This window comes from Aythya marila, assembly GCF_965140915.1.
Source record: "Aythya marila genome assembly, chromosome: 5".
In the NCBI taxonomy this organism is placed as follows: domain Eukaryota; kingdom Metazoa; phylum Chordata; class Aves; order Anseriformes; family Anatidae; genus Aythya; species Aythya marila.
Window position 1 is genome coordinate 11,374,412 of NC_139046.1, and position 12,636 is coordinate 11,387,047.

At 33.2% G+C, this 12,636-nt stretch overlaps 1 protein-coding gene across 4 annotated transcripts in view; it reads right to left on the reverse strand.

The window, feature by feature from the left end:
* Positions 1-285: 285 nt before the first annotated feature.
* Positions 286-12,636, reverse strand: part of PPP2R5C (protein phosphatase 2 regulatory subunit B'gamma) — an 81,169-nt gene continuing 68,818 nt past the window's right edge. For 3 of the 4 annotated variants that reach the window (XM_082761834.1, XM_082761833.1, XM_082761836.1), the window contains 5 exons: positions 12,315-12,442; positions 10,677-10,778; positions 8,541-8,613; positions 6,083-6,199; positions 286-3,212 (listed from right to left, as the gene is read on the reverse strand). In XM_082761834.1, coding sequence (XP_082617960.1) covers positions 3,081-3,212; positions 6,083-6,199; positions 8,541-8,613; positions 10,677-10,778; positions 12,315-12,442 — 552 coding nt within the window. In that variant the 3' untranslated portion in view covers positions 286-3,080. Of the gene's footprint in view, positions 3,213-6,082; positions 6,200-6,221; positions 8,296-8,540; positions 8,614-10,676; positions 10,779-12,314; positions 12,443-12,636 lie in introns of those variants that run through there. The other variant, XM_082761835.1, reaches the window with a different exon arrangement.

Here is a 12,636-nt window from a genome sequence, read left to right on the forward strand (position 1 = left end):
AAATTTATCAAATTCTTTTCAGTACCGATACCTATTCTAGAAGCTAAGTTTGCTTTTTCTGTTGAACATATATTAGCCCCTATACCTTTATTAATAATATTCCCACAAAATTCCTGTTTTTTTTTTTTTTTTTTTTTTTTTTTTTTTTTTTTTTAGGATTAGGGTGTTTTGTGAAACTTATGAAATTATTTTGTTCTTTAATTCACACAGCTAATTCTGCAAACTATGATAATCTGAACACACCCCCAAAGGCCCTGAGCTAAATTTAGTTTCATGATGAGCAAGTAAAATTCACATGTTCTTTATTTGTCCATATAATACACCATTTTTTTGTTGTTTTGTTTTAAAATTAGATAAAAGCATATTAAATGGCAGGTGTATGAAGTTCTTCAGAAACAATGCCAGAACAAAAAATTGAATTACAAAATGTTAAAAAATATGTAGGTACATTTGAACTTAACATTCCACTAACAGTGTTACAGAAATTGTCTAATGAAAAATAATTGTTCCACTTACCTATTTTTGCTGTTTCTAGGAACTTTTTATTCTGTACATAGGACGATTCTGTACAAAATATGAAGTCTACATTTTTATTACTTATTACCATAAAACAAGGTACAATGTATGTACAATATTAAAATGAAGCCATACTAAAGCCACACTAAAAAGACACTTGTAATATTACTTTTGACATTCCTGATGTACAGGTGTAATTTTGGAGAACAGGAAAAGGTGTCAAACATAGAACTTTATGAAGAACAACAGTCACCAAAATTCTACTTTTTTTTTTTAATTTTTATTTTGGATATATTAGTTTTAGAATGGTTTAATAAAGGGTTATAAGTATATAAATATTGATAATAAACATCCTAAACCATTAGTGGTAATAGATTTGGAATGTGCCTAAACAAATGTCCAGTGGCCCAAACTTCAAATACGAATTTATGGTGAAATTTAAGTCTCTAAACATTTCCCTTTTTGGTGAGTGTTTATCTTCAATAAAGAACAGAAATTAAATCTAGACAGTGAAAGATGTTCTTATACGTTGAGCATCACACAATCAATCAAACATTGATATACATTTTTTTTTCCCTTGGGTAACATAAGAATAATTCCTTTCAGCAACCTCTTGCACAAACATACTGAACACCCAAAATCAAAGGTAACTGATAATCTACCAGCTAAAGATGGAAGTTCAAACAATGGTATATCAAAATACATAGACATTGCTTTACACAATTAAAAAAGCACCCTTTTTCCCTCAAAAGGAGAAGGCATCTTTAAACTTCTTTTAATATAGTTTATCCTAATGGTAAAGCATATTCTTTTTCAAGTTTTACAGGAAATGTTTTCAGACGCAGTGGACGTTCCACTTAAAGGTTGGGTTGGTCTTTAAATTTAGTTGTTGTAAGCCAATGTTTACCACCAACAATTTTCTTCCAATAGACAATGTAACAAATATTGGAAATTGTATGTTAAATGCAACCAACAAACAGCAGGCACTACATCTGCACAAGGTTACTATGAATGTCTGCTTTGCGCAATATTTTCATGGATGCAGGAGACGTTATACTTCCTTAAAAAATAAAACAAAACTATTTTTAAAGAAGCCACGTTTTTATCTCTTTATGCATCAAGACATTAAACATAGTTATATCATGTTACTGCCAGAGACAAAAGAAACTAACCACCCACTTAGAATAGCAGAACACATTTCAAACAGCTTGTAAGCAGGATAAGTAAGTCAAAATACTGGCCACCCTGAGAGAAATCAAATATTGAAGACAAAGCACTATATTTTAAAAGAGATTTTCCTCCCGTGCTTTTCCATCTACAACAAAAAGCTCATTACATGCAAGTAATCTTGTGGAATATATAGCAGCATTTGAAGATCATCAGCAATTCAGATGCATTTTCAGTTCACTTGTGAGGTGTATTTGCAGCAAATATGCTCTTTACAACTACAACAAAAAATATTTTCACGGTAAAATTATGGTCACTATCCCCTCAGCTCTTAGACTCTTAAAAAAGAAGCAGAATGGAATTCAAGGGTCTGTTCTTTTTCTCATTTTACTTAATTACACAAGCTTGTAATGTTTTGTTTCCTGAAAGGCTACGTTCATCTTTCAGATAAAAACTGATGCAGCTGAAATGACACACAATATCTGCCATGGAATACTGAACTCCTAGAGCCCAAGAAAAATGCTGAGTATTAAAAGCTCAGATAAGGGAGAAAACAGTGAAAGAGTATTTTATTGACTTGGAAAAAAAAATTAAAATGAAATTTTATATTCAATCTATTCCCAGTCATCGTAAACAAATTTTCATTTTAGGAAAAATTCTTCTACCAGTTCATATCTCAAATACTGGTGCCGTATTATATACTAGAGACTGGAAAATATGGCTTTAAATATACATAAAGTATTAGGACATGGAATATATAGATCTATATCTTTATCCTAAGTAAAGGAGAAAAAAATTTACATAATTCTTAGAAAGAAATCATGATTGAGGATTGTCGTGAAAGTTATCAGTTTGTAAGCCATGTTTTTATAGTATGAAAGAACAATTGTGTATTTTCAAAACTGCTGGTATATTACAAGACAGCAATAACGTGGAAACAACTATAAAGTTGAGAAATCCTACAAAAAGTTTATTAATTAAATCTGAAATAATTTTGCTTTTGAAAATACACGTTTATCATCAGTACCAACGATTGGTCATTCATTTCTTTAGGTGGAAATAGTTCATAGAATGCTCTTCTCAAATATGAAGATAAAAAACTATGTTATCAGCTAGCTGGTACTATGATAACACCTCCAGGAAATTGTGTCCACTTGATTATAGTCAACCCGACATTCTGCATTTGGAATTGGGTCATTTACCATTGTTTGAACTACTAATCTTGAGCTGCATACTCTATTAAGTTATTGCCTACAGAACTGGGTTGAAGAAAGCTTTGACTTTGTGTGTAACTGATTGGTATGGCACAAAAAAGTAAGTTCTACTGTAGAACTGAGTCCAGAAAAAAAAAAACAAAAACAACTTTTCCTTCAAAATAATATTTCACTGTAAATAGTTTAATGCCCATCATGTGATATTAATTCATCAGCTCTGCAATGTGATTCCAAGGCTTTCATGGTATAGATATCCTGAGGCAGTTCTGACTTGCGTCGCACGAGAGGACGATCTTTTTTCTGGTCTTTCTGTGCCTGAAATCAAAATGGAACAAAGTTAACCAAAAATATTAATTATTGAACAATTATTTTAAAGTATTTCTTTCATATCAGTATGTTCACTTTCCTTTCAGGGACTGAAACAAAAAAGGATAAGGAAAAAGTTTTTTTTACTGTTTCCTGTTTATTCCACCAGCTATCCAGTCTCAAGTCTTGAAACAATTTCTTTTTACTAAGAAGAAAATACAATTAAAAAAAAAAAAAAAAGAAACAAGAGCTGCTAGCATTTATGTTACTACCATGATTGTCCCTTGATTATAACCATCCTTAAAATAAAAAAAGTCCTCTCCTTGTATCATTTTTCCATTTTTAATTTTGTGTTTCTCTACATCCTAGATAAATGATCTTAGTTTCTTCCATGCTTGTTTACTCGCACCATTCACGTATCTGAAAATTTAAGGTTCTCCTGTGTTAGAGTACTGATGCTCTGTCAAAACCAAACAATATTCCTGTCAAAGTATCATAAAACTAACTAATGATGCCTTCATACAGTCCTCATGTCCTTCTCATCTACCCTAATTCAGCTGTTAGATCACTGATGTTAATTCATGTTCTTTAACAAATTATCCTCGAAGTCTGAGTTGTCTGCATGAACACAGACCTAACAAGATGACTGAGAAAGGCGACTGATTTTCTGCAGATATTCTCATCCCCCCCCACGCCCCTCCCTTCCCCATCTGTTATGCTGCCCCATACATCTGAGCTCAGTTAGGTCTGCACTTTCTCACCCCATACAATTTCATTTAACCCGTACAACTGCAATCTGCAAGTGGTGTCACCTCACATTTCTCACCCTCTTTTTCAGGTACAGTGAACATTACATGATAAATCTGGCATGCTGCCGTTTGGTTCTTCTCACACAGGAAAGCAACCATTTATTCTCTCTTTTTTCTTCCTTTGTTCCCCAACAGCCCTATAAAAGGACTCAAAAACCAAAAAGGCCCATATAAAAACTGAGCAGCTTTTACTTTGCCTTTGTTTCACTAGCATGTTCACAAAGTTAGTAGTACGTGGTGGTCAAATTCAGCTTTACCAGAGTCCAGTATAGAAGCTGTAGTCCAGTACAGAAGAAAAGCTGTTCTACTTTCCTCAGCCATTCTAGCAGCACCTCTTCAATACTGACACTCTGCTACATTCCAAACCTCCGACAAAGCCTTATTTTCCCTGAAACTGGGTAAATCTTGACATAGTTCTCACTTCTCAAGTTTGATTTTAAAAACACTAGATTTTGCTTTTGACTTTAAACTGGTAACTCTTGTGAATCGTTTTAACATCAATTTTTGATAGTACTTAGCAAGGTATATGTAGTTCTCTACAGTGTCTGCTCATAAATTTAAGAATCCTACCTGCATTTAGCCTGCTATCTACAGTGCCCTAAACCTTAATCATTCTTTTTTCCTCTCTAGCGAGCCACTTACCAATCCTCTTGCTTTATACTTCTCAGAGTTATCTCTAAGTTTCTGTTAATAATAACTCCTGCTTCAAAACATCCCATTAGCTCTGCTAAGACAGGATCTTTGAAAAATCTCATTTACCTCTTGCACACTTTCTGAACACAGAAAAGCAGGAAAGCATGCACTTGGAGTGATGGTTAAAGAACGCTTCAACAGCTCTAAACTAAGTTTTGGAATTTTATTTATTTTTATAGTTTGTTTCTTTTCCATTAGCTTCACTGCAATCCACTCCAGAAGTGGTTGTTTAAAAGTCAGCTGTCACAGAGCATAACTTTGAGGCATATATATGTGTGTGTATATATATAGATATATATGTATAATACACATATACATATATATGTATTTTTCAACTTCAACCTACTGGATGCAAAATGCCATATTTATTATAATACATAAAATACGATAATGCATAAATATAATTTTAATTGTTTAATTAATGAATTCTACAAAATTAATGTGGAATGTTACGCTCACCATATGCTTATTTGTATTAAATTCCTTGTCTGATACTTTTGTTAAACAGAATTTATCTCCTATCTCAGCCACTCATTGAGATCACTTCTCTGGTCTCAAAAATTGCTGGATATAGATTTATTCATACTACTGACGTTCTACCAGACATCTTAGCGATACTGTAGTACTCCCTGTTACTTTACCATCTTCCATTAGCTCCTAGTTCAAATAGCTCTCCAAATGTCTAGTTTTGATGTCAGGACTCTTGTTCCACTTAATTGAATATAAAAAAATCCTGAAGATCACTAACCATAAGCTAATGACAATTGGAATGGCCTTCAGACTCTGCCTTTTACTAGGTAATGGAACATGACAGATGGTGGATTGAGGAAAACAGCCTACGTGTAGGCAAGGCAAGTTTTATGGTGGACACTTCATAAATTTTGTCAGAACATAGTAGCTTTAGCCAAAAAGAAGGCTCTGAATAACAGACAAAAGAAGTGTCATTGTTAGAATCTGACTATTTTAAACTTTTTTTTTTTTTAAATAAACAAAACTGGTATATAGAGAACACTGGATTTTAGCCATATTTTTAATTATCCTTAAAGCATAGCCTTTGTTTCTGCCATGACTCAGACAGCTATTTCTAAGTTGAAAGGAATCAAAATATTTGCAGAACTATCTAAAGAGACCCATACAGCAGATCCACAGGCATAACTGTATATAATAACAATCTATTCCTTGCTGCTACAGTATCACTTTAAAGTAGCAGCTCTAATGAAGTTTATTACTTTAGGAGACAACAGTAAGAGATGAAAATGTAACTCAAATTCATTTATAGGATTAACCAAGTAAATAAAATTAAGAATAAATTATAAATCTGGCAGAGTTGCTAATTCAATTTGTAACGAGTGCTTTATTATTTTCACATAGCTTTACCTGACAAGCCTCTTCTTTCACTGTCTTTTTCAGCATCTGCAAATCTTCAATTAAAGGCCCATCTGTTTCCATTGCAACAGGACTGTTCATCAAACTCGTGTCACTATATGTTGGGTACTAATAAAATGCAAAGTGTTAAAATAATCATTTTTAGTAGTAATACCTAAAAACTAAGAGTGATTTAGAGCACTTGAATGTTATAATTGAGATTAACTTCAATATCTTATGCTTCTAGTTACCAAGTAATAAATTTCCTCCCAAGTGCACATGAAAGATGGAGAAAAATGGAACTCCAATACTTTCATTTTGGCAGAAATGTCCTGTTGAAAAACAGTCAGAGTATGAAAAATATGTTTTATCTGAGACTGAATTTGAAAATATATTCAGGTTTTGCCAGTATCGATGTTCTATTCTGGTAACTGAAACCCTATTAATACATTCTCTAGTGATTTATGAACAGTGTAGCAACCTAAACACAATGATTTAACTTGCTGGTGCAATTTTGTATTTGTAAAGAAAATATACTGTTAAAAACACAATTTGGCTAATACAGATGTAAAATAATTTCAAAATCAAATACTTGCTTAAGACAAAAAAGTTTAATAAAGCAGCCATTCAAGTATTTTGTGGATTAAAAAAAGCTATGAAAACAGCTGTATAGTATCTAAAGTTTGCTGTAAACTAAATCAAAATACTGCAATCTCAATGGTTTATCAATAGCTTAAGTTCTATTTTAATTCAGATGAGATGTGGTCTTTAAACCAAAACTCATTTATGAACACACACGCACTTTCTCAACCATTTTTCTTCAAAAATATTTTAGTATCTAAGTGTACCCATAACATAATGCATGTGAGATGACACTGACAGCAATGTTTTAACAAATTAATTATCAAGATCTAAAAACCTTAAAATGTATTCTTGTGCCATGTAGAGTAAGGAATAGCTCTGAACGAGAATTGTCAGTAAACAGACAAAGTAAACATTAATAGAAATTCAGGGTGGGAAGTGGAACTGCTAAAATCCATTACAGAGTATGCTAGAAGCACCTATACACTTATGTCAATTCTTTATGCAGTGGAGTACTCAGTGTTCAAATTAATCATATTTTAATTGCTTGCAATTATCAGCTCTCTTCAAAACTACTATTCGGAATATACTGTATACAGGTTGTGCTTACCAGTTTTCAGAAAATGTACTGAGTTACCAAGTTAATTGGGAAGAAAAGCAATTTTACTCTGCAGTACTGTACATTTTACTACCACAAGCCTACCCACTTCTTTAGTCAGACATGCCACCGTTTGTGCTAGCAAGTGACCGTGTATATCAAACACTCTTCAACCAGGGCTTTCGTATGGACTATCTGATTAGAGAATGTTCTGTCACTGAAAAACAAGTGCTACTTTCATTACACATAGTTCTTTTTAAATTCATTTAACTGATCTGTTGTCAATAGTGGTACCAAATGATTGGAACATTTTTTTTTATTTGAGCACACTAATAGTAGTTCCCTGAGAAATGCCACAAGAGGAAATAAACATTTTTGAAATTCCTTCTCCTTTGAAAAAAAGATGACCCCATAATTTGTTTTAAAATAGCACTGAGATGATAAAGTGTCCTGCTGCCATTCATAGAGTACCATTACTCAATCTTCCACCACTTAAACTCTGAGTTGCAAAGACACAGTACAGTAAGTTTCTTGCTGCGAAGTAATTGAAACATTTTTTTCCTCATAGCAACAAATCAGCATGGTTAAAGAAAAATGATCCTTCAGAAAAAAATAAATATAGCAGCATTCCCCAAGCAATGGGAGGGTGGGTAAGTGGGGGGAAAACCAGGTTGAACCATCCCATGATCTCAAAATAAGTAGTCTAAAGGAACCTTTCTTTATCAAAATTTCAATAATGTTAAGTTACTTCGACAAATGCCTGACAGGATGCTTTCCCTTTTAGCAAGAACCTGACGTGCAGGTCCATCAGAAGACCAGCCCATTGCAAACATGAAAACAAATGCAGCAGACAAGAATGTACAATATTACTTTAATCCATTTGACACAGAGGAAAACTGATCAGTCATAACTCACAGTTTGCAGAAAGATCTCTTTTGTAATATATTGTTTGCAAAACAGCTTTTCAAGAGAAACCACTTATGGCATCTCTATATTTTCCATAATTTTGCACAATAACTTTTCAAACCGCAATACAGTATATTTCCTATTGTAAGAAAAGGAAAAAGTACTTCACATCATATTTTTCAGAAACTTTTTTTTCTTTTTAAATAATTACTTGCACAAGAGAAAGGTTACAAATTTTAAAAGTACTTTTATTGTATATCTTTCATAATACAATTAGTGAAATTGCTTTATTTCCATGATCAGTCAGACCTGTTTCCCCCACTGATATTTAACAAAACTAAAGTGTTTAAACATGAACATGTTATGTTAATCTTTTCTAAATACCTGGGGATTTGATTTGGCTAGATTTTCTATTTTAACCCATGCTTCTTCCCGTTCCTTCAATTTTAGCTTCTCTCTGAAAAAAAAAGTTTAAAAGCAAAAATAGCAAAAGAAGCTTGGTGAATCTTGTATCACAACTTGCATACATTTTCTTAAATATGAAAAATTTCACCAGAACAAATTATTTGTCTATGCTTGTTTCAGCTTACCACTCAAAACACCACTTACTGTTGACAGGACAATTTGCATTATAGCAATACCCCATGATCTAAAAACAACATTAAAAGGAAACAAAAACAAGAACACCAATGCTCTCATGAAAGCAACAAACTGACTGACACCAGTTAGTCTTTAACTGTGTTAAAATGGTTACAACTCAAAAGTTTTGGTCTACATGGAAGCATTTTAACTTTTTAATATATAAAAAGCAGAGATTCTTATTGTCAGCCCAACTGCTTTAGATGATAATTTGAAAAAAAACACCCAGGGATATTTTGTATTGAACACTAAAAAGAAGATAAAACGTTTGATTCTTTATTCAGGAGTTGGACTTGATGATCCAAAGGGGTCCCTTCCAACTCGGGATATTCTCTGGGTCTCTGATTTATGCCCGATGTAATTTAAATACTAAAAATTGTTTTTCCCCATTCTAATAGATAATCAACTTCATGCAGAGCTGAGAACAAACATGTTTGCAAGGTGGCAGAGTTTAAAAGGGCTTTTAGCTAAAGAATGCTTGAAAAAGGCTTTCAGACTTCAAAATACTGAGCAGATGATCCATACTTAAAAACAAGTCTACACACAATTTGTCTCCAACTTTTCATTAAGCTAAGTTTGGAGTGGGGTAGAAAAATGCCCATCCCATCTAAACTGTGGTGCAGTGAGGGATTTTATTTTGCTTTGATGTAACCCTTAATACTCTGCTTGCCTTTGCTCACATTCAAATGAAATGCCACAAAAACCAACAACAACAAAAACAAACAAACAAAAAACAAAACAAAACAAAAAAACACAACACAAGCAATCAACCACCAACCAAACAGCAACAACAAAAAAAACACCCCCCAAAACAACCAAAAAAAGCCAACAGGCCTAAAACAAAGAAGAAAGGAGAAAAGACTGCCTTCTGATTTAAAATTGATTCTACTTATTTGCTATAATGGAAGAGAGAAATGTATAGTCTTTGTTCTTTTAAAAACAAAAAAGTAGTGTTCACATTTTGATATGTATTTTAAAAAAAATTATACTATACTACAAGCTTATTTCTACTGAAATCGTAATAAACACCCTCAAAATCTGGGCAAGTTCATCCACATTAGAAATGTATATTACTTCCAGTATATTGTTTTAATATAGGTTTATAATTGGAAACGTTACTTAAGGGAATCCTTGCTCACTTTGAAATTAAAAATGCAATTCAAATTTTCAATACTGTCTTTCTAACTATGCTCCCCAATTTCTAAAATAAGCACCAAGTGATTAATACATTTGACTTCTGGGTCTCAAAATTATGTCCAGTGGGAAAAAGAGGAACAGAAGATAAGTGACATTATGATCATAAGATTTAGCCACGTTTTTGGGCATAAACCAGAAAAGTTCTAGCTTCCAATTCCCTGCCGTTTCACTGGCCTATGCAGGAATGCACTAAACTCATCAGGATTCTTCTGGCAAATAATGTATTACAAAAAAAGTGACAACTTTCTCTTGGAGAATTTCTAGGAAAACATGCACATGTGCACACAATGCAATGCTGAAAATACACAAAAAGTGTTTTGGGAAGAACCGAGTGGTAACATGAGAGAAAACAACACTGGGTAAATAAAGCATGCTAAAGTAAACATAGGATGTAAACTAAGCTGTTCAAGAGATCTTTTACACTGGGCTCCAGGATTAGCAGCATCTTTCTCCAAAAAATTACTTTTCATCAGGAAGATGGTGATCTGCAGCAAAGACTACACGAAGCACCCTATTCTGAAGATTTTAAAGAGTTCATATATGAGAAATTTCACGAAGTGAATTTTGAGACTTATACTGTAATCAAATGGGCACAACTTCCCAGTAGAGAGACAGTTTTTCAGAGCTAAAGCACTCTGAACAAATTATTCAAGAACAGACAGACACACTGACATGAAAACTTACTTCAGTTTTTCTGCTTTAAATTGCTGTGTGCAGTCATCGAACAGTTTTTGGTTCATCTCCATGAAGAGTTTCAGAGCATTGTATATCAAGCCATGTATTGTCCTATAAGTAAAACTTCTGGTTGAAACTCAGAGTACTTTAAACTTTGAAATCTATTTTTTTTTTTTCTGGTCAACAGAAGCCAATAGCCTACATAACTGGAAGATTACATCATTTCAGGAAAAAAAAATGGAAACAACACCAGTTAATGGAAGTTTCAGTTCACTCTCAGAAGGGCTAACATGAATGCTAAAATTACCAGTTTACTTACTCTATAGTACTAGTCACATATACTTTTGAAGCTTGAACTTCATTTTTAATACTATGTGTTATCAGAACAGAGGACTAGGTTTGAAATTTAGTAGCTGACACTAACCAAGCTAGAGTTATTAGAGAAAAATGCAAAATTGTATTAAAGTTATTGATACAAGTAACATACTGGCAACTGACAAATCAAAGGGACTACAAGGAGCCTAGAAAAGACACCATTCATTTTGAAAACTGCCACACAGCAACAGCACTTCAACATTTATGCCAGGGCTCTTTGGAAAAGCATTAGAAACGTGATATGGAAAACAACAGAAAAAAATAATCAAAAAACCCCATGTGCCTTATGAAGCACTTAATTCTACAGAGTAATTTGCAATTCTAGTCTAATCTCTTACTGATTATTACAACCAAAGAAAGAAGCAATCAGTTAAGTGATTACTTTGTATCATGCATGTGAGTTGCAAGCGAGAGTGCAGCTGTACTGGGTAGCATGACTTTGCTCAGAACAAAATGACTGCACGGCCTTGAAAGCCAGAAAAATAACTGAAAATCTATATTGACTATGTATAATTGCATCACTGAATCACAGTTATTAATAAGTACATTATTTGTTACTGCTTACAATCAGTGATAGTAATCAATCACTTTAACATCACTTTATCTTCCATTTCTTTTCCTATGTTTAGTGGCAGATTTATTAGGTATTTTTGGCCGAACCCCCATTAGTCCTCAGTTCATGGCCAGCACTAGACTGTGATACTTTTACCATCCCAGCAGTTGCACAACAGCTCAAACAAAGAGGCCCTTCACAATGGAACAGCTGCAGAAAGGAGCTGACCAGGACTGTTTTCATGCGTAAGTACTATGTTATTGTGGGAAAAAAAGTTAAAATAGTCAATGGAGAAAGAAAACAGAAAAAGGGGAAGAAAAACAAGAACAGTAAAAGAAAATAAAAGGCCTGATCTACAACATATTCCACTAGAATTTAGAAGAAATGCAAATGAGCAAAGAGGTTAGATATCAGAAATCATAGCTTGTCTTTAGAAATATCTAAACTATGGATTAGTGCCAAGTTTATATTAATACAGTGTCATGGATTTGACGTACTAAAACAGTTTTTGTTTAATGAAAAGAGGAAAAAACTATCCTCTTCTTCATTTCTTAATATTTAATATTTTGACTACAGCGATCTCCTTATCCAGTAACTTTATCATCATAGAATAAACAGCTCAGCACATTTAAAACTATCAATTCAAAGGTAAGGTCTGAACCACTTTCAAGCCTAAACTAGACATAAAAGAAGGCAGAATCTGTACAAATGTTTCTTACTTGTTCCAATGTGTCTTTGAATTCCGGTACAAGGATGGAAACATGATGGGTAAAATCTTTGCTGCATTATCACTAATTAAACTCATAATATACTCATTATTCCAGTAGTATAATGCTCGCTCTGCCACCTAAGACAACATGGAAAAAAGGGATACTTCTTTAGACAACCCCTTAAAGAGCATGTAATAGAAACATTTGGCAAAAATAATTGAAAGGTAAGAAGAATTTCAACTGAGATTTGGATTTTTATATCATTGTCCTGGTTTTAGTTAGGACAGAGTTAGTTTTCCTCCTAGTAGCTGGTGGGGTGCTATGTTTTGGA